Here is an 18,677-nt window from a genome sequence, read left to right on the forward strand (position 1 = left end):
TACCGGAACCCGTCCCTTGTGGCCGCTGCCATGGTCATTCTGTCCGGTCCTACAGATGCTACGAGTTGCCATCGGCACAGTTCTCACATGCATGAGAGTACAACACTGAGGTGATCCCGTGAGACAGTGCCTTTTTCCCTACAAGCTAGCTCCAACTTTCTTCAAGCATAGAAAAAAAAAACACCAAGGTAGTCCCTATTTTTTGTTAATATATCTTTTGAGTGTTTTATAAAGATTTTATCTTCATGAAATACTCAGTCTGAGGAGGGGATTATTGTTCTGCTTTATGTTTGTGTTATTGTTATGTAGAGAGAACTTAATTTATGATAGGATAACAGGTCACTTTGGTAGTCATTTTAATTTGAGTAACCCTATGTGCTGAGTGTTGCTATAAAATGCATCTCATATAGTGTTTAACTCCTTTTCTGCCAGAGGTGTAACTCCACCTCCAGCAGCATTTATAGGGCATTTTTAGTCAATATAGAACAGGAATTCTGGATGGCTAACGTTAATTGTGTGCATATTGGATGTCTGACACCATTTCCTCCTTGAAATCCCTCCTCTTCCAGCGAGGGGGAATGATGTCAGCAGAGGAGGATCGACTTAGGGAGAACTGTGCCTTGGCTCTGAAAAGGAGGTAAATTTTAGCTTTAGTTTTATTTGTGGGAGGGCAAAATAAGGTTTAATTTAACCAAGAACACTGTTTTTTTTTGGTTGGAGTAACTCTCTACATTTTTCATTTTTAAACAGGTATAAAATTAGTGGTATTGACACAAATCTATTAAGAGAAATATCTGGTGAAGCGATTCAGGCCTTAGGTGGGGAAAATAAAATGAACCGGACACGTGGATGAACAATTAAACTGCTCTTTTTACTTTGTCTCCCCGGTGAGCTATCAAGGGCTCCAAGCAAGGCTAATTGTTGTTTTTGTTCCCCAGAAACAACTCATTGAATGTTTGTATTAATCCTAGCTGCCATCTTAAGCGATCTCTCATGTGTGATAAAATTAAAATATATATATTTAAAAAAATTAAAATCGCACTACATAGGTAAAAATAATATGTTTGAAACTGTAATTTTAGCATTAAAATAACAGCTACAATTTGGCAACTGTTATACTATATATTCATCTGTAGGTACAGACCTATAGTTATGTGTTGTTGGCCACAGAGGGTATAGTATAAGTTGCTGTGGCATACTGTGAGATTTAAATTTGTTAGAAAATATCACTAGCCACTAATCGCTATTGTAATATGGTGTATCCAATCAAACGCACGCTGTGAGATGGCTAAATTCAATGATCTATTATTTCCAAGTAAATTAAACTACGTATTTAAATCTTTATATTGTAAATAAGTAGGTCTCAAAATAACAAAGGTTTATTTCATTTAGCTTTTTTAATAAAGCATAAACATGTTTCTGTGTTGTATTTATATATATTTTTTTTTGTTTGTTTTTTTACAACCCAGAATACCGGGGGAGGGGTTGTATTGGTTTTGTTTTGTTTATTTACAATATTTTAATAATACATTTTCTACTTTTTTAAATTTTGGGATTCCAGGTTGGTCAGTTTAAGATTTTTGTTAAGGCTGTGGAATGTTTTTAATAAATGGTGTAGGTGTTAGAGATGGCTATAACACTCCTAGGTGTGCTAGGGGAAACAGACTTAGTGGGTTTTATTTTGTTTGATTTTTCCTCCAATGCAGTTCTGAAAATCGGATTTAATTTAACTTTGCACTGGGTGCTAATAAAATATAGCATAATGTACTTTCAAAACATCTGTATTTTTCTTGTGTATTACCAAATGTCCCTTCCTTTTCCATACCTCACCTCAGATTTCATTTATAAATTTAAAAATAAAGGCTTAAATTAAAAAAAAGTTAGATCTTTTTTCACAACTTTAGCTACTAGAAGAACGACACCTTCCAATGTAGGTAAGTTAAAATATATTGGAACGTCCATAAAAATGCTGGGAAAATGTGCTGCCTCCCACAATGACATTAATCTATAAAAACTTTATACATGGCAGAATTGTATGTTTTAGAAATCCTGTAGCAAAGGGAAATGGCAATATACAAAATCTCTATCTATTTGGGTGCTTCCACATTTTTAGTGATACAAACCTGGAATTAAAATTTATTTTAAAAAAATATATATTTTAGGAGTTTTTCCATTTGATTTATGCAACACGCTTTAAGCTGAAAAATATTATTATTATTATTATTACAGCACAAAATTTATATTAAAAACAAAACAGACATTTGATGGTTGCAAGTATTCCCTCTCACACCTATAAACCACTGAAATCTGTTTAAGTAAACAATGTCATGAAGACCAATAAGTGACCAAATCAAGCCAAAAATATATCCATTATTTAAAAAAAAAACACACAACAAATAAACACAACTGCAATTCTAAATAGAGATGGTTGATCACTAAAAAAAACTCAGTCACTGAGTATGGTGCGTAATAGAGAAGCAAGCAAGAGGCTAGCGCGATCTCTAAAGTAGCTGAGATGGCGCAAAACACAAAGCAGTTCTAGAAGAAAATCAGTGTCAATCTGCAAGACACCCAAGACAGGGAATGAGTCATGAACACATAGCCAAATCTACACTGTGGTTATTAACGGAAAGAAAAACACACGCATAAACAGAACAGAGGTTGGAGAATTTTTGCCAAGACGAATAGTCAATAATAGCAGGCTCTGTATGTGCAAGATTGGTGGACACATACTCCAAAAGACACAGATCTACATTCACAACAATATGTATAGAATATTTGTTTTAAAATATTTAGTAGTTCTACTTAAAAAAAAAAAGTATGACTTAAATACTTTTTGCCTGGTTATTTATGCATCCAGCATTTCATTTTATAACTTTGTTATCACAACAAAGATGTTTTACATCGAAACATATGTTGTGTAAACCGGCTGCTAAAAAAAAAATGCCAATATCTATTTTAATTCCAGACTGTAGCACTGCAAAATGGGGCATCAATGGAGGGGGCAACGAATTATGCAAGGCAAGACTGTATATAAAGAATATTTAGTTTTCACTTGGATTACGATAATAAAACAATCGGTGCAGAGGACAAAAATAAAAAAAGCTCTACACCACAGTAATGAGTATTTATGAATGTGAAAATGTTAATGGTAGGGAGTTTAATTCTGGATTATTTCGCTATATTGTGATTTTTCTTGCAGAAGGAAGTCTGGCTTCACCCTTTTCTGTTGGAGGGTTCTGTCTGGGTGCTTCCACTAAAATAAAAACCCAGAATGGAAATGCTGATGGGGCCAGGGAGTTGGTTCAAATTCACCCTTACTCAAAGCTTCCATCTGTTTTAGGAAATATGTTTTGATTTTCTGTTCGAAGTGCATTCCTGTAGCTGTGTTTTTGAATTCCATGCCGATGTTTTTTGTTTTATTTATCTCAAAGCTCTTGAAAATGAAATATACATGCAATTACACATGAAACTAAATTTAAAGAGATTACACTAATTAATTAATTGTAGATTAAATCTACAAAGTGATCATACAATGTGGTGATCAGAGTGCACGTTTGATGATGATGCATCTTGCACTACAGAACATTACTGTATATTTCTGCTTGATTTAAAGAGCTCTGAGGCAATTTGCTTTGCCAACAAGTGTGATGGGGTCCCTATGTTACTGGCAGCAAACGGGTTATTGCCTGCTTTCCCATATAGTCGCTCCCCTGTTGCATTTGTACGAGCAATTATCCATACATACTCCCACAATCATTTCTATTTGGCTTCCTTTTAGGTCACCCCACATGCTTGCAATTTACAGTGAATATGACAGAGGCCGTGAAAACCTACCAATGGCAGTGCATAGAGTGCAAATCCTGCATAGTTTGTGGGACGTCGGAGAATGATGTGAGTATGTGTCTTGATTAGCCGTGCATTTAGGTGTATAGTTAAGGGGTGGATAATTAGACATGCTCAATGTCTCCTGAAAAATATTTTTTTTCATCATCAAGTTTTGAAAGGAAATTGATTTATTTTTAAAATGGATTAGAAGTAAAACAAAAAATAAGAAAAACTCATAGCTACCTTTAGTATAAGACAGGATCTTTCAGCCATAGACATACACCTTAGGTCAGGCAGTCACTATAGTCTTTCCTGTTCATGTGCAGAGAGTAAAGCAGGGAAGACCATAGACACCAATTGTCACTTTTCAAACACTGTCTGACCCAGGGTGCATGTATATGGCTGATGGATCCTGTTGTATACCAACGCTAGGGACGTGTTTTTTTTTTCTTTCTATCTTGTTGGTTTTTTTTTTTTTTACATATATATATATATTGTAAAGCGATTTCCTTTCAACCTTGATAAAAGGCTACTTTTATTAAAATAGTTTGAGGTGACAGTTGTGTTTTAAGTGTGTAGGATTTATGAACTTACCCTGTTTGTTAGGTTCTTATTGATTCAATAAGAGGAAGGTAATGAGCATTACTGGGAAAGACCTAATTGACCCATTTGGAAACACAGCTATATTCTATTTGATAGTTGGTGTTTCCAACCAATCAAAGTACATAACATACATTTAACTAGTCTGTGACCAAAAAAGGCACAGCTGAAAATGAATGGCAGAGCCAGTGATGTTAATATTGCACCTTCTTGCCTGGTGAACATATATATTCCCCTTATCGGCCTAATATTTTTCAATACTTTTCCAATAATGTTTTCAAAATAATAAAATATCAATAAAAACATATCAATGTTTAAGAATATTTTTCAATTTGTGCAGTTTATCCAAAAAATATCAACTCACTTGAAAAACATATCTAAAAATATTAAATTTGCACATCTTGTCCTTCCCTCAATCCATTTACAGAAACCAGATTATCTTCTCCACTACAGAGATCATGATCTCAATACCTTTCTTCTACCTGTCAAGAAATCGGGTTCCCTCCACACTATTCCAGCCCTATTACTTTCCCTAACCATGTTTAGAAATCAGATACCCCTTCTTCTCTCTCTATCTTGATATGCACCGAGATGGGAGATGCAGAAAGCATGAAGTGGATGGACTATCTTCCCACTGTCACAAAGAAAGTATTGCAGTACACCGAGAATTAGATCAGTTTATTTGTGATTACCTTATGGATATGATAGCATAATGGGGTGTATACAGACAATGCAGATAGAACTGAATTGCTAATTAAAATAAATATTTTAGGAACAGCTCCTCTTCTGTGATGACTGTGATCGCGGATATCACATGTACTGCCTCAGCCCTCCCATGGCAGAACCCCCAGAAGGTAAGATACTACCCTAATTCAGAGTAATTAAATAACAGATGGTTGTTAGGAATTCAAAGACAATTTTAAGGTCACAATTGCCAGTCTGAAAAAATGATAAAAAATCAGCTATGCATCTATTTAGGCTACTTAAAGTTGAACATTGAATTTCCCAAACTTCTCACTTGAGTGGATAATCCTATATGTGTTCTCTATTAAAACCAAAATTCTGGCATGGAAAATAACATTTGCAATCTGTTCGAAATCAGGCTTATAGTTAGCCATAGAGAACTGTGGCGGAGAGGGACTATTTTTTGGTTAGATTAAATTATCTGTTGAAATGCTGCAGGATGGGTTATGAAGGAATGAAAGAACCTTCTAGAGCTAACTTAATAAAAGGTTTTATTCAAACAAATAAACAAACCTATTACAAAACAACATTTAGTACAACTCTAATCTAATACGCACATAGCTGCTTGTGGTTTAACTCCACCTCCGGGCAATGTCATTAGCCAGTCCAGAACGAGAGTTCTAGGCTGGCTAATGTAAACATGCTGGTGACAGGCATCCAATGGCAGCATACCTCCCCCCGGGCCGCTCATTCCTTTGTAGTGAGTAGGAGTGACGTTACCAGAAGAGGATCAGACTGAGGGAACAATTTGCCTCAATGTGGGGTAGAAAGAGAAGTTAATAATTGTAAGGGGTGAAGTGGGAGAAGATAACAACCTATAAAACTATAAAAATGACTAGTCTACCAGTGCTAGTGTAACAAATTGTTATTCAAACCTATAAACTTTTCCCCCCTCTTCTTTCAGGAAGCTGGAGTTGCCATTTGTGTCAGAATTGAAAGGGGCATTATTCGGCTTTTAAACAACCTACGCATTGAGAACAAAACCTTTCCTGTGGCATCTACTCCTACAAACAGAGCTACACTAACCAGCATACTCAATTACAAGGTCCATACCTTTAATGAAAACTATTAACGTTTATTTTTATCATCCACTCAAAATCTGTGGTTAATATTACCAAAGCATATTAACAGCAGGTTAAAGGGTCACCTGCTATGGTTTATCCTAGTATTGGCAGTATTCTAACATAAAAGGGGTTGAACTTCTGTTCTCTGGCCCACAGTTTCCAGGATTTAACTAAATTGGTATCTAGCCTCTTGGATATGAAGTCAGTATCTTAATAAGCTATTACATTTAGCAGTCAAACTTTACACTCAGTATTTAGGTGAAATGCAAACAAATAATTTCACAATTTAAGTCTATTTATTCTGCTTTCTCTGCTGCTTTCAATATACCACATAGGAGAAGTGAATAAACCGTTTCTAACAAGCCCCGTGTTTTATTTCTATATAATTCTATTAAACTTTGATACCCCTTTTTGTATATGCAACACATTTCATTGCAAGTAGCCTTATGTTCTGTTGAGGAAGAAAATAAAAAATGTACTGCAAAACTGGAAGTCAGTAGTAGCTAGGTTCTAATAGCACCTTCACACATCGCAGAGAAAGAACATATCACTCTGTGTCAATTCTCACAAAAAGAAGTGTTTCAGCATTTTGTTTGTGTTTTAGTGTTCACAAAACAAAGCGTATCATAACACTTTACGAGGCATCCGGTATTGAATTGAGCAGTACCCACCCCTGTTGCAAGCTGTCTTGCCACTGAAAAGGTGTTCATTAGGCTTCAGAGAATAAATGAATGCTACTGGGGCAAGCAAATCACTGTATCTTGACTCCGCAGTCAAAGCAATCAAACTCAGCAGGCCGAATGCAACACATTTCTAAATTACTTGTTTACCTACTTGTTACAAGCGTTGGGCTGCAGTATCAGTATTAAATAATAGCTCACGTTAGAAACGTTACTGAAACACATTTGATATCTGTGGTAAACATTTCTATTTTGTTTTATTTGAAATAAACCCATATTTATCATATAACTTTTCTAGACTGTTGTTTTTTTTTAAATTATGCTGTTAACTAATGGATGGGCCGTGATGAGTAAGGCCAAGTCAGTCTACCAAACAGACTATGTGATTAATCCTAAGGAACATGACTGACGACCCAGGCATTTGGAAAAATCTAAAATAGTGGGTGACATATGAAATCATTTCTGCTTCCCTAGGTTTGATCCGTACAGCGCAAAACAGCAGACCTGTGCAAAAATGTGTTTCATCCATGAATAAATAAATTATCCAAATTAAAATCCTTGTAATTAACACCCGAACAAATCGATTCATTCAGTAAATAAACATGGACCTATGATTGACAATTTTTTATCAACCTTTTGATATTCATACATTTTTGATATGGTGCAGTGATATGATATACTGGATATTTATCCAACACCAGCCCATATATAATGTCAATGATAACCTTGGAGTAATGGCAAACGTTCTAGCCATTAATAAAGTTAACAATCTGAAGAGCTAATTCTCCCCAAGTGACCCTTCTTCACCAAACAGTATCTATAAGCTTTCAGATCATTTTGCCAATATTGAGAGTCCGATGGATTTGACAGAATTGTACAGCGCTACGGAACTTGTTGGAGCTTTATAAATAATAATAACAAATGGTGAGTGACTGATTTAATGATTTTTTTTTTCAAAGTGCCTCAGCTAACAATGTTGCAAAGCACCTTCCTGTACTAAACATACATCAAGTACCAAAAAATAAATAAAAAAAACTTAACTGAACAAAATAGTGTGTGAATATTCTCAAATCCTGATTGCAATGATACAAATGAAAAATACAGACTTTGAAGTGTGCAAACATTGAACTAAACAGCAGCTGGTAAGAATTACAGTATCCAATGCTTCATATCACCATTAAAGGACCTAGGGTTAACCCTGCCTGCTGTAAACAGTTTACATTAGGGTTAATCCAGCCTCTAGTGGCTGTCTCATTGACAGCCGCTAGAGGCGCTTCCGCGCTTCTCACTGTGCTTTTCACAGTGAGAAGACGCTAGCGTCCATAGGAAAGCATTGAGAAATGCTTTCCTATGGACGGACTGACTGCGCGGGCCGCGCATGCGCATTCAGCTGATGACGTCGGAAGGAGGAGGAGAGTCCCCAGCGCCAAGGGAGCCCGGCGCTGGAGAAAGGTAAGCGTTTAACCCCTTCCTCCCCCTAGAGCCTGGCGAGAGGGGAGGGACCTATTAAAACTATATTGCCAGGAAAATGAGTTTGTTTTCCTGGCACTATAGTGGTCCTTTAACACAACCTTATTATTTGCAAGTCCAATTTTACCACATGACAGGAGGCTTCATATGTGCATAAACTTTCTTCACTTTAAACTCCAGCAGCACAGATCAATCAAAAACGTTAAACCAATCAGAAACAAGAGTCATTACTACATATAGCTCTGTGGTGCTTTCCACTTCCTCTTTCTTTGCTGCTCCTGCCAGAGTACAGGTCAGCGTATTGATTCTCTTATATTATTGCTTACACTGAATCAAACTGCATGATCTGTCTAATCCACTGTTACCTAAGGTGTTTCATGATCTTTCCCACTATCCCTACATACACGGCCCAAACTTTGACCAAACACTGATTATTTTCATGTTCCAGATGGAAAGGGGCCGAAAGAGTGCTGAAGGCCACACAGGACAAACTGCTCGACATCCTGGGACCTTTGGCGAAGATCTTATACTTTGCTGACATGGCGTTGGCTCAAGGCTCGCAGCTTGACCCTTACGCCGAGCGTGAATGGACACAACGGTGCATATAACTCCTAGGCAACACCAATGCGGCCCTCTGCACGGAGAGACATAGAACGGCATTGATATGGATGGATGCCAAGCTCATAAACATTGCCACCAAGGAATTGAGGGCTTCGGTCAACGGCCTCTTGTTTGGCGCTTTCATCACAGAATTAGAGAAACACGTGTCTCTCTTCACGACATTCAACAAGGCCCAGACATCACTACGGCAGGTCTTTCGGGCTGCACCAACAGCTGATTTTGGTCTTCCGGACCCAGGCCCAACCCTCCCTCAACCTCGTTCTACCGAAGTTCCGCTTACCGACAACCCTCACACTACCAAGGTGCGACCAGGTCCAGAGGCTCCCATGGGTGCGGATGCGGGCAATTCCCCCCAGGTGGGTCCTGATTTAAGTTACCTTCACATTGTATTAACATTTCGACGGATACCTGGATTCTCCACACGGTGCGGGGATACGTCATCAAATTTTCTTCCACCCCCGTTCAACCACGACCACCGCACCGTCTTCGGGTGTCAGAGGTTCAGGAACGACTGATAGACTTAGAAATACAGGCACTTTTCACCAAAGGCACAGTCCAGCTGGCCCCTGACAGTCGAATATCGGCCAGTCATCAACCCGCATCAACTGAATACCTGTGTGATCTACTGTCACTTCAAGATGGAGGGCATCCATCTACTACGCAGCCTTTTGTTAAAAGACAATTAGACAATTGGTTCACACGGCTGGATCTCAAAGATGCTTACCTCTCGGTTCCAATTGCAACATCTTGTCGAAGATTCCTACAGTTCCGCTGGAGAAACGCCACCTGCCAGTTCGGCCCCCTAGTGTTTCACAAAACTACTGAAACTACTGCGAGCTCTGGGAATACGGTGCCTGATCTACCTAGACGATTTGCTAATCTTCTGTGACTCTGCCTCACTACTAGTATCTCAGATGAGATTTATCGTGGACTTTATTGAATCACTGGGATTTGTGGTGAATCATGGTGAAGTCAGCTCTCAAACTGGCTCAAGTTGTTTAATTCCTCGGGTTCGAGATCGACTCCATGACATGTCTCCTACGCCTCCCCTTGTCGAAAATTGCTTCCATCCGGAAGAAAATTCAGAAAATCCTGCGGCTGGAACTAATCCCCCTACGACTCCAGGCCCGAATTGTGGGCCTACTGTCCACTTCCATTCAGGCGACATACCAAGGTCCACTCCACTACAGAGCCATGCAACGACTAAAGGCTTACTTTCTGGGAGCGGGTTACTCATACAATCAACTGATACAGATGAACACAGGTACAAACGGAACTCCGTTGGTGGCTCCTCCATGTGCAGGCCTGGAATGGGAAAGCCATCTTTGGTCCTTCTCCAGATTTGGTGGAATTGGATGCCAGTCTCTGGGGCTGGGGAGCACACTGCGCAGACTCTTCCACAGGGGGCCCACAGCTACACGAGGAGTCAGAGATGCACATCAACTACTTGGAATGGATAGCGTGCTCCGTTGCCATCCTCAGCTTAGCCAGGTACATGTCAAACTGTTTTATAGTGCTGCGCATGGACAACATTTCAGTGGTGCAATAAATCAACCGCCTGGGCGGAGCTCGATCTCAACCAAAGACATTTACACCTTTTGCCTCTCCAGGAATATCACGCCAAGAGCGGAATACCTTCCAGGGACCTCCAACCTCAAGGCGGATTGGTACTAATGCCACTGGAGGGACAACAGTGACTGGCGACTGAATGTAGAGGTCTTTAAGACTTTAGCATGGCACAGGGGTCCTCTACGGATAGACCTCTTTGCTTCTCGGACGAACCGTCAACTTCCTACATTCTTCAGCTGGCTCCCGGACCTGGAATACGAGGCAATGGACGCATTTCTTCAGAAGTGCTTGAACCAAGGAGCCTACGCGTTTCCACCTTTCTCCATGTTGGCGAAGGTCCTGCACAAGATACGGACATACCAAACATCACTACTGCTGATCACATCCCTCTGGCCAAGCTAGGCCTGGTTCCTGGACCCATTAGTACTTTCCTGAGACCATCCACTGAGGCTACTGGACTTCCCACTCTGCTTATCCAACCCGCAAGGGGAGACATACCAGCTCATTCTGCAAGATCGGCTCCATCTCGTGGCCTGGACAATTTCAGGGGCTCTTGGGATGTCGGTGGACTATAGCAGACGACTAAAAATCTCCTATGGGATTTGTGGGCTCCAGGCGCTAGACGATGCTACCTGACAGCCTGGAACAAATGGTCTAGCTGGTGTTTGGAGAGGGAAACAGATCCCCTTTAAGGCTCCTGTCCCCGTCGTATTGAATTTCCTATCTGCTATTTTTTCGTTGGGTTGGTCTTACCATTAGGTTAATGTTACGCGGTCGGCGATATCGGCAGCCCAGGTCCCTATCCAAGGACGCCTGGTGGGACAGGATCCGTTGGTTTGCCGCCTCATGAGATGTATGCGTTTGTCTCGCCCCCCTGGCCCGAAGTATTCACGTCTCTGGGACGTAAAGTTGGTTTTGAATTTCCTTCGAAATTGGCCAGACAATTAATTGTTATCTTTATGTCAGCAAAGCTATGTCTGGTTTTCTATGTTAGGGCGTTTGACGTGGACGGTTTATCTTTTTCACCGAAGGGTGTCTCCATTATAGTTTTGCGTCTTACGAAACCGACAGTTTTTTTTTCCTTCTTCGCCACGTCTTTGCGTGGTTAAAACTCTCCTTCGCTACCTGGAAGTTACAGTTTCTCTTCGCCGTTCCCCTTCGGGGCAATTACTCATATCCTATGTACAACCGCATGGACCAGTCTCAACTACGAACCCTCGCTAGATGGGTTTGATGGTTGCCATCACTGGCGGCGTCAAATCGGCATTTAGAGCGCACTCCATATGCGGTGCAGCGGCTACGTGTGCTTTTTCGTCGGGTGCTTCACTGGTGGACATTATACGTTCGGCTGACTGGTCTCGCAAAGATAAGTTTCGGATCTTCTATTTCCGTCCTGCTTCTAATGCTCCTTTCGTTGTTCTTTCATAGCGTTAAAAATGCAAATATGAAGCCTCCTGTCATGTGGTAAAATCATAGATTATGCTAACGTAGTGTACCTATAATCTTAATTTTAGTAATGACAGGAGGTGAATATTTCCACCCTTCAATTGTCTTATCTAATTTCTGTTCTTTTCAGTGTGAAAATTGCCATTATACATTGGATCTACCCATCGCGTTCTTACTGTTCAAGCGATTGTTACTGTTTTTGATTTATCTGTGCTGCTGGAGTTTAAAGTAAAGAAAGTTTATGCAAATATTAGCCTCCTGTCATTACTAAAATTAAGATTATATGTACACTACATTGGCATAATCTACAATTTATCCACACAAAGATAACTGGCCACTTGCAAACCACGAATAGTAACACATACATAGAGTTATCTGTCCAGAGGGCTGTAGTAGTTATGGTGCTTGGAGTGTTCTTTTGACATTTGAAAACAAAAATAAAAAACAATCCTGGGACAATTTGGAGCAGAGCAACCATGCAAATGGGTTACAGAGAGCTCACCATAACCACCGACTATTTTCATATCTCTAACATTATCCACTGGTTCCACGTCATAAAACACACATATATTATAGTAGTTATATCATGGAGCACCATGCATCAAATATGATACAGATTACATTGCCTAGCTCAAACCACGTCCAACACAGAGACACTCTGTGCACGTGCACGTATCTGCATTGTGGCCCTCTCAGTATGCTCCAAACTATATTGGTATGTTTCTGGTATGCTACGCAAAGCTGCACTCAACCCGCAGAGAGCAACGAAAAGCAGCCGTTGCTCTAATTTGATGGGAGTTGTAGTTCACAGCAGCTGGAGAGCCAGAAGCAAGAAAGGACCTGTCAAGTCTCTGCATTGCAATGCAACATGTCCATTCTTCTTAGATTAACTGCAATAAGGAACAGGGGCTTCATCCGGCTCTTGCTCAACATAACGTGTGCTGACATTTTCTCCTTAAACTACATGAGAGAAATATCTTTTTTATGTATCTCCTACAAAATGCATTCAGATCTAAGAGGTATGGAAACACTACACTGTTGCTTCAAGAATCTACTTCTATAAAACATTAATTCATGGTGGAAGTAATTTACAGGCAGTCAATGCTGGCTTCCCACGTCTTATGTCCCAGGTAGTAATCTAATCTGTAAAAACTAATCAATTACAATGATCATTATCTAAACATTTAACCTGGAGTGATATAGTGGGTTTGTCTTTTCTATTCAATAATACTTTATTGAAAGAAGGTAATGTACAGAATAAACAGGTATTAATAAATTACTGCTTTAAACATTTTCAACACAATACCAAGTCGTATGCTGATGTAGTGAAAGATCATAACCCTAGGAATTACCCTCAACGCCAAACAAGATCATTTATTGTTCACTCCAATAGAGATGATAGAGACAGGAGGAGATCTCCCAATGTTCGTTCTGGTAGGGAAACTAGAGGTAACCCTAACCTCATCCCCTTGCATAAACCCAAAAGAGGGAGAGAGCTTGTGGAACATAATTCGACCTATAATGATGTGGAGGAATCTTTCACAGAGCTGGGAGCTAGACCCAAGTTGAGAAATCCTAGGAGTGAATATACATTAAGGGAAAATTAGGATTTTTTTAGGGGCAGCTGTAGCCCAAACCTTCAAAACTTTTCCGCTCTTTACGAAGTACGAAGGGGAAAAATAGGACAAGGAAAATACGTCCAAAGTGAGGTGTGTCTAACTAAGGGCATTTTCAACCTTTCCTCTTATATACTAAAATCTGTTGAAATTTCCTTATTGAATAAAGGATTCAATTTTGCACCTGATAAGAATCCCAACATATTTGAACTTTTTAAAAGACCTTAATCACTTTGTGAGAAAGCTTACAGAGATTAGATCAGTTAATATAAAGGAAACGAACGGTCATGAAAACCACCCCAAGATATTTATCAATCCCCAAGATAAAATGATTTTCCCGAATCTTCTTTCCTTATTGGATGATCAGGATGAACCTAAAACTATAATAGATGCACAAGTTGTAATAAATGACAACATTTCCCCAGGTTTAAAACCGCCCTCAACCTATTATCCACAAGCAGATAAGGGACATTACATACAGACCTTTTATGAGTTGGTTTTGAGGGATCTAAGAATTTTATGCAATAACCAGGATAAACATAAAGGACATTAAAAATGAATCATCTAAGTCATAAAGAACTAGAAGCAATTAAGAGCCTAAAGAATAACAATAATCTAGTAATTAAAGGTAAGGATAAAGGAGGTGGGATTGTAGTTCTTAATAAACAAGATTACTTGAAGGAGGCTATAAATAATTTGGGGAATGTAGAGTACTATCAGGTTCTAAAGGCTGACCCCACTCGAAAGTTTGAAAAAGAACTACGAGATCTAATTGATTTAGCCTTTAGAAGTAGATGTTTAATTAAAAGGGAAAAGGGTTATTTTCTTTCTGCCCCAAGGGATATCCCCATCTTGTATTATCTTCCCAAGGTCCGTCACTAAACCCCCCGGCCGCCCTATTATTTCCTGTATAGGTTAACTTATATCCCCCATCTCTAAATGGATGGATTTTCATCTACAAAGATATGTCCCACATTTGCCATCACATATCATGGATACAGGGCATGTTCTAACCCTTATACAGGATATGAGTTGGTTAGAAAATTACAGTTGAGTTACCATTGATGTGACAGCCCTATACATGAATATTGACCATACTTTGGGTTTGCAGGCCCTCGAATACTATCTTTCATCGGATCCTTTACTTCCAGAGCAGCAAGTTGAATTTATTTTGAGGTTTACGGAGTTTATTTTAAAACACAATTACTTTCAGTTTAATTACACTTTTTATTTACAAACGAAGGAGACTGCGATGGGGGCGAGTTTTGCTCCATCCTATGCGAATTTGCTCATGTTTTTTTGAAAAACGATTGTGATCCTGGACAACCTGCATTGGATGGAGCGACTAGCCTTTTATCGTAGGTTCAGTGACGCTATTTTGATTATCTAGAGAGGTGATTTGGAGGAGATCGATGAGTTTGTCTCCTACCTAAACCACAATGAATGGGGCTTATCCTTCATGTTCACCAAGCATCACGCTGAGATTGACCTTTTAGAACTCACTCTGAGAGGGCAGGAGGGGGGGCATTAATACCAGAACATATCAAAAGAAGGTCAATGTAAATGGTTTCCTGCATGCAGGCAGTGGACATCAGCCAACTTGGATTGCCAATGTACCGCTGGGGCAATTCATAAGGTTACAGCGTAACTGTTCCCTTCTAGCTGATTATGAAAGGGAGTCCCTCTTAATTTGCCAGCGCTTTGTGGAGAAAGCCTATCCATCAGGGTCTATTCTCAAAACATATTTGAAAGTCAGTAAGATGCAAAGAGAAAATCTCATTAACCCAACTCGAGCTAGATTTGAGCCTCATAGACTGGAACTAATATTCCATACTGGCTATCATGAAGCGATTCCTAATCTATTAGGGGAATATAGAGCTCCTTATAGGAAAAAGGCTAATGTCATGACAACTATATACGGTAATCCAAAACACAGAACCAGGCCCGGACTGACCATCGGGCAAATGCCCGGTGGGCCGCGATGGCCATGGGCCGAGGCTGACAGGAGAGATCAATGGATCTCCCCGGCAGGGCCTCTTTAGGGTTGGTGCTGCCTAACCTCCGGCCCATAGAGGGAGCTCTGTGCTGGGGGGAGATCAAAGATCTCTCTCACCAGCCTGAACACTGACGAACAGCGCAGGCCCACACCCTGTAGACCAGATGCTTCTTCCACTGAAACACCGGGGAAAATAATTCCTCCCCAGCATCCTCTCCTGCCAATGATCAAGTTAAGGAAGAGGGATGGGGGAGTATGTCAGTTTTTCTTTTCCTTTTTTTTGTCCCATGTCCCCCTTCCTCACCCAGTAGTCCCTGCCCCTCCCTCTTATACACCCTGCAGCCCCATGTCCCCTCTCACCCTGCAGCCCCTGTCCCCCTCTTACCCTGCAGCCCCTGTCCCCCTCTTACCCTGCAGCCCCTGCACCCTCTCAATCTGCAGTCCCTGACCCTCCCTCTTTTACACCCTGCAGCCCCTGCTCCCCTCTCACCAGAAGCCACGTGTCCCTTTTTCACACCCTGCAGCCCGTCCCCCTCTTACCCTGCAGCTTCTGCCCCTCTCACCCTGCAGCCTCTGCCACCATCTTACCATGCATCCCCTGCCCCCTCTCACCCTGCAGCTCCTGCCAGAGGACGCACTGTTAAAAAAAACTTCTAAGAAATTTAAAATTAAAGAATATATCACATGTAATTCCACAAATGTGGTTTATCTACTAACATGTGGTTGTGGTATTCAATATGTTGGACGGACAATTAGATTAGTAAAAAAAAGATTCCTAGAGCACTTTAATAATATTAAAAATCAATTGTTAACTCATTCAGTTCCCGTTCACTGCAACAGATGTCAGAATTTTAATCCAAACAATTTTTCATGTATTGGGATTGAGAAGGTGTCTTTAGATGGGAGAGGTGGGGATCTGGTTTTAAAATTAAGACAAAGAGAAGGCTTTTGGATTCATACCTTGAAAACTATGCAACCAGAAGGTATGAATGTAGATTTTGATATGGCATGTTTTTTATAAATATTTATGAATGTATATCTCTCTCGAATTTTATATTTGTATTACTTTTTATATATATTTTTTTGATTTTAAGGACTCGATATGTTTTATGTGTTTGTATCCATTGGTTTTATGACACATTTTTCTCCTTTTGGAGCGCATTTGCACTCTATATTTATAGAACAGAACATTACGATCTTTTGGAACGCATATGCGTTCCATAGGGACTGACTTGCGCACCATTGAAGAACTTTCCGGTTTCCGATGGAGTGGAACACATTTGCGTTCCACGGAGAAATGAACTCACATGTGCGCACCAATTAAGAATCCCATTTCCTGCCCTCCGACGAAGTGGAACGCATATGCGTTCCACGCAGAGACGGACTAGGACTTCCGGGTTTGTTTGAAAAGGAGGCTTGGAACGCACGCGACCTTCTGAGCGCGAAAATCGGATAGAGGAAATCTTCTACAGCTGTTTCTGACTGAAGAAATCTCCAGGACTGGCTGTTTGTTTTTTAAGGCAGGGTATTTAAATGTTGTGTATGTATGTATTATGTGTATATTGATGCCACAAGCCCCTGACGAAGTCTTAACAGACGAAACGCGTAGGGTGGCAAGCTTTATTTTATATTTTTATTATTAATTGTGGATCTCTTCATCTCTGGTGTCTTTTGGAATTGTTGGATGATGAAACCGTTCCCTTGGTGGAAGACATCGATGTGGATTTGAAGTGCCTTTTTACTACTATTATTTTGTAAGTGTGTCCAATAAAGCTTTATCTTTAATATCATACATTTTTACACTATGGTCCGTCTTTGTGCTTCATTTTAAGCAACTGTTCCCACACTGAAAAGGGAAGAAGCATCCGAAGAGGACTGAGTATACCCTGCCTATTTTTTACGTTTGTTTGTGAGTGTATTTTTAGCTTTTTATATTACGTATTTTTATTTTCAGTCTGCACTATTGGTCTCCCTTTTGTATTTTTTAGGTTGTGCTTTTCAGTATTTTTTATTTCCAATATCAGAGACATTGAGGAGTCTTTTGCACTTCCTGAATTGGGGTATTTATATTTTATATATATTTTTCCCTGTTTTATAGCCACAAGGGTTGTTTTGCATTGTTTGCAAACCACTTTTTTCTTCTGTATATTCTAATATAATATATAGTGATTGGAATGAGAAAATATCAGCTGGGCCATAGCACGATTCGTCCGTGTCAAAGAGCAGCATCTATTTCAGCCCCACCAAAACATACTTGACCATTCAATGGTGACTTGGAAACACACAATACCAACAGACAGCACTCAGACATATAAAACATATCATAGACCCAAACTACAATGCATCACGGATATTCGGAAGGTGTAAAAGGCTGCAGTGTTCCTCTATGGACGCATCCTGCTATAACCAAACTCTGAGAACCTATCCTCGCAATGCAGTGCTCACACTGGAAAAGTATTTGCAGATATAATAAGGGAGGTGAAATTCCTCATTATCACATTTAGGTAGAGGAGAGCCTGGGATTCCTGTGAATCCCTAACTGTTTGCCAAACCACTCAAAACACAGGAAATACACAATTTAATGGCAGCATAACCATAACAGTAGGCTATAGTGTTTGTGGGGCTTTCCACCGTCTTTGATTATTCCTAAAAATGCAGTTGTGAGAAAAACAAAGGTTGGGTGAGCATATACGGAATATTAAGAAAGGATTAAGCACCCATAACCTTTCAAGACATTTCTCCAATTTCCATTCAAATAATCCAGAAGGTCTCAAATTTTTAGCTATTGAGAAAGTCAACGTACATTGGAGAGGAGGAGATCCAGAGAAAGCCCTGGATAGAGCTGAGGCTAAATGGATTTTTAAACTTAATAGTCTGGAACCATTAGGACTCAATATTGATTTTGAATTGAATGCATTTTTGTAATATGTTTTACCACTTTTTATATGAATATGTATACTTTTTAGTATCATTATATCCCTTTATGATAGGATGGAACAATAACGAGAAATTTTTATGTTTTTCAGAAAACCATCGAAAGGAG

At 39.8% G+C, this 18,677-nt stretch overlaps 1 protein-coding gene and 1 long non-coding RNA gene across 3 annotated transcripts in view; one reads left to right on the forward strand and one right to left on the reverse strand.

The window, feature by feature from the left end:
• DPF3 (double PHD fingers 3) overlaps positions 1 to 7,203 on the forward strand; it is a 198,074-nt gene extending 190,871 nt beyond the window's left edge. For both annotated transcript variants that reach the window (XM_063439706.1, XM_063439704.1), the window contains 3 exons: positions 3,782 to 3,894; positions 5,201 to 5,282; positions 6,077 to 7,203. In XM_063439706.1, the coding sequence (XP_063295776.1) occupies positions 3,782 to 3,894; positions 5,201 to 5,282; positions 6,077 to 6,108 (227 nt within the window). In that variant the 3' untranslated portion in view covers positions 6,109 to 7,203. The remainder of the gene's footprint in view (positions 1 to 3,781; positions 3,895 to 5,200; positions 5,283 to 6,076) is intronic.
• Positions 1 to 18,677, reverse strand: part of LOC134582981 (uncharacterized) — a 108,566-nt gene that overhangs the window by 22,532 nt on the left and 67,357 nt on the right. The gene's annotated exons all lie outside the window — the stretch shown is intronic.

Source organism: Pelobates fuscus, chromosome 13 (assembly GCF_036172605.1).
Source record: "Pelobates fuscus isolate aPelFus1 chromosome 13, aPelFus1.pri, whole genome shotgun sequence".
Classification (NCBI taxonomy): domain Eukaryota; kingdom Metazoa; phylum Chordata; class Amphibia; order Anura; family Pelobatidae; genus Pelobates; species Pelobates fuscus.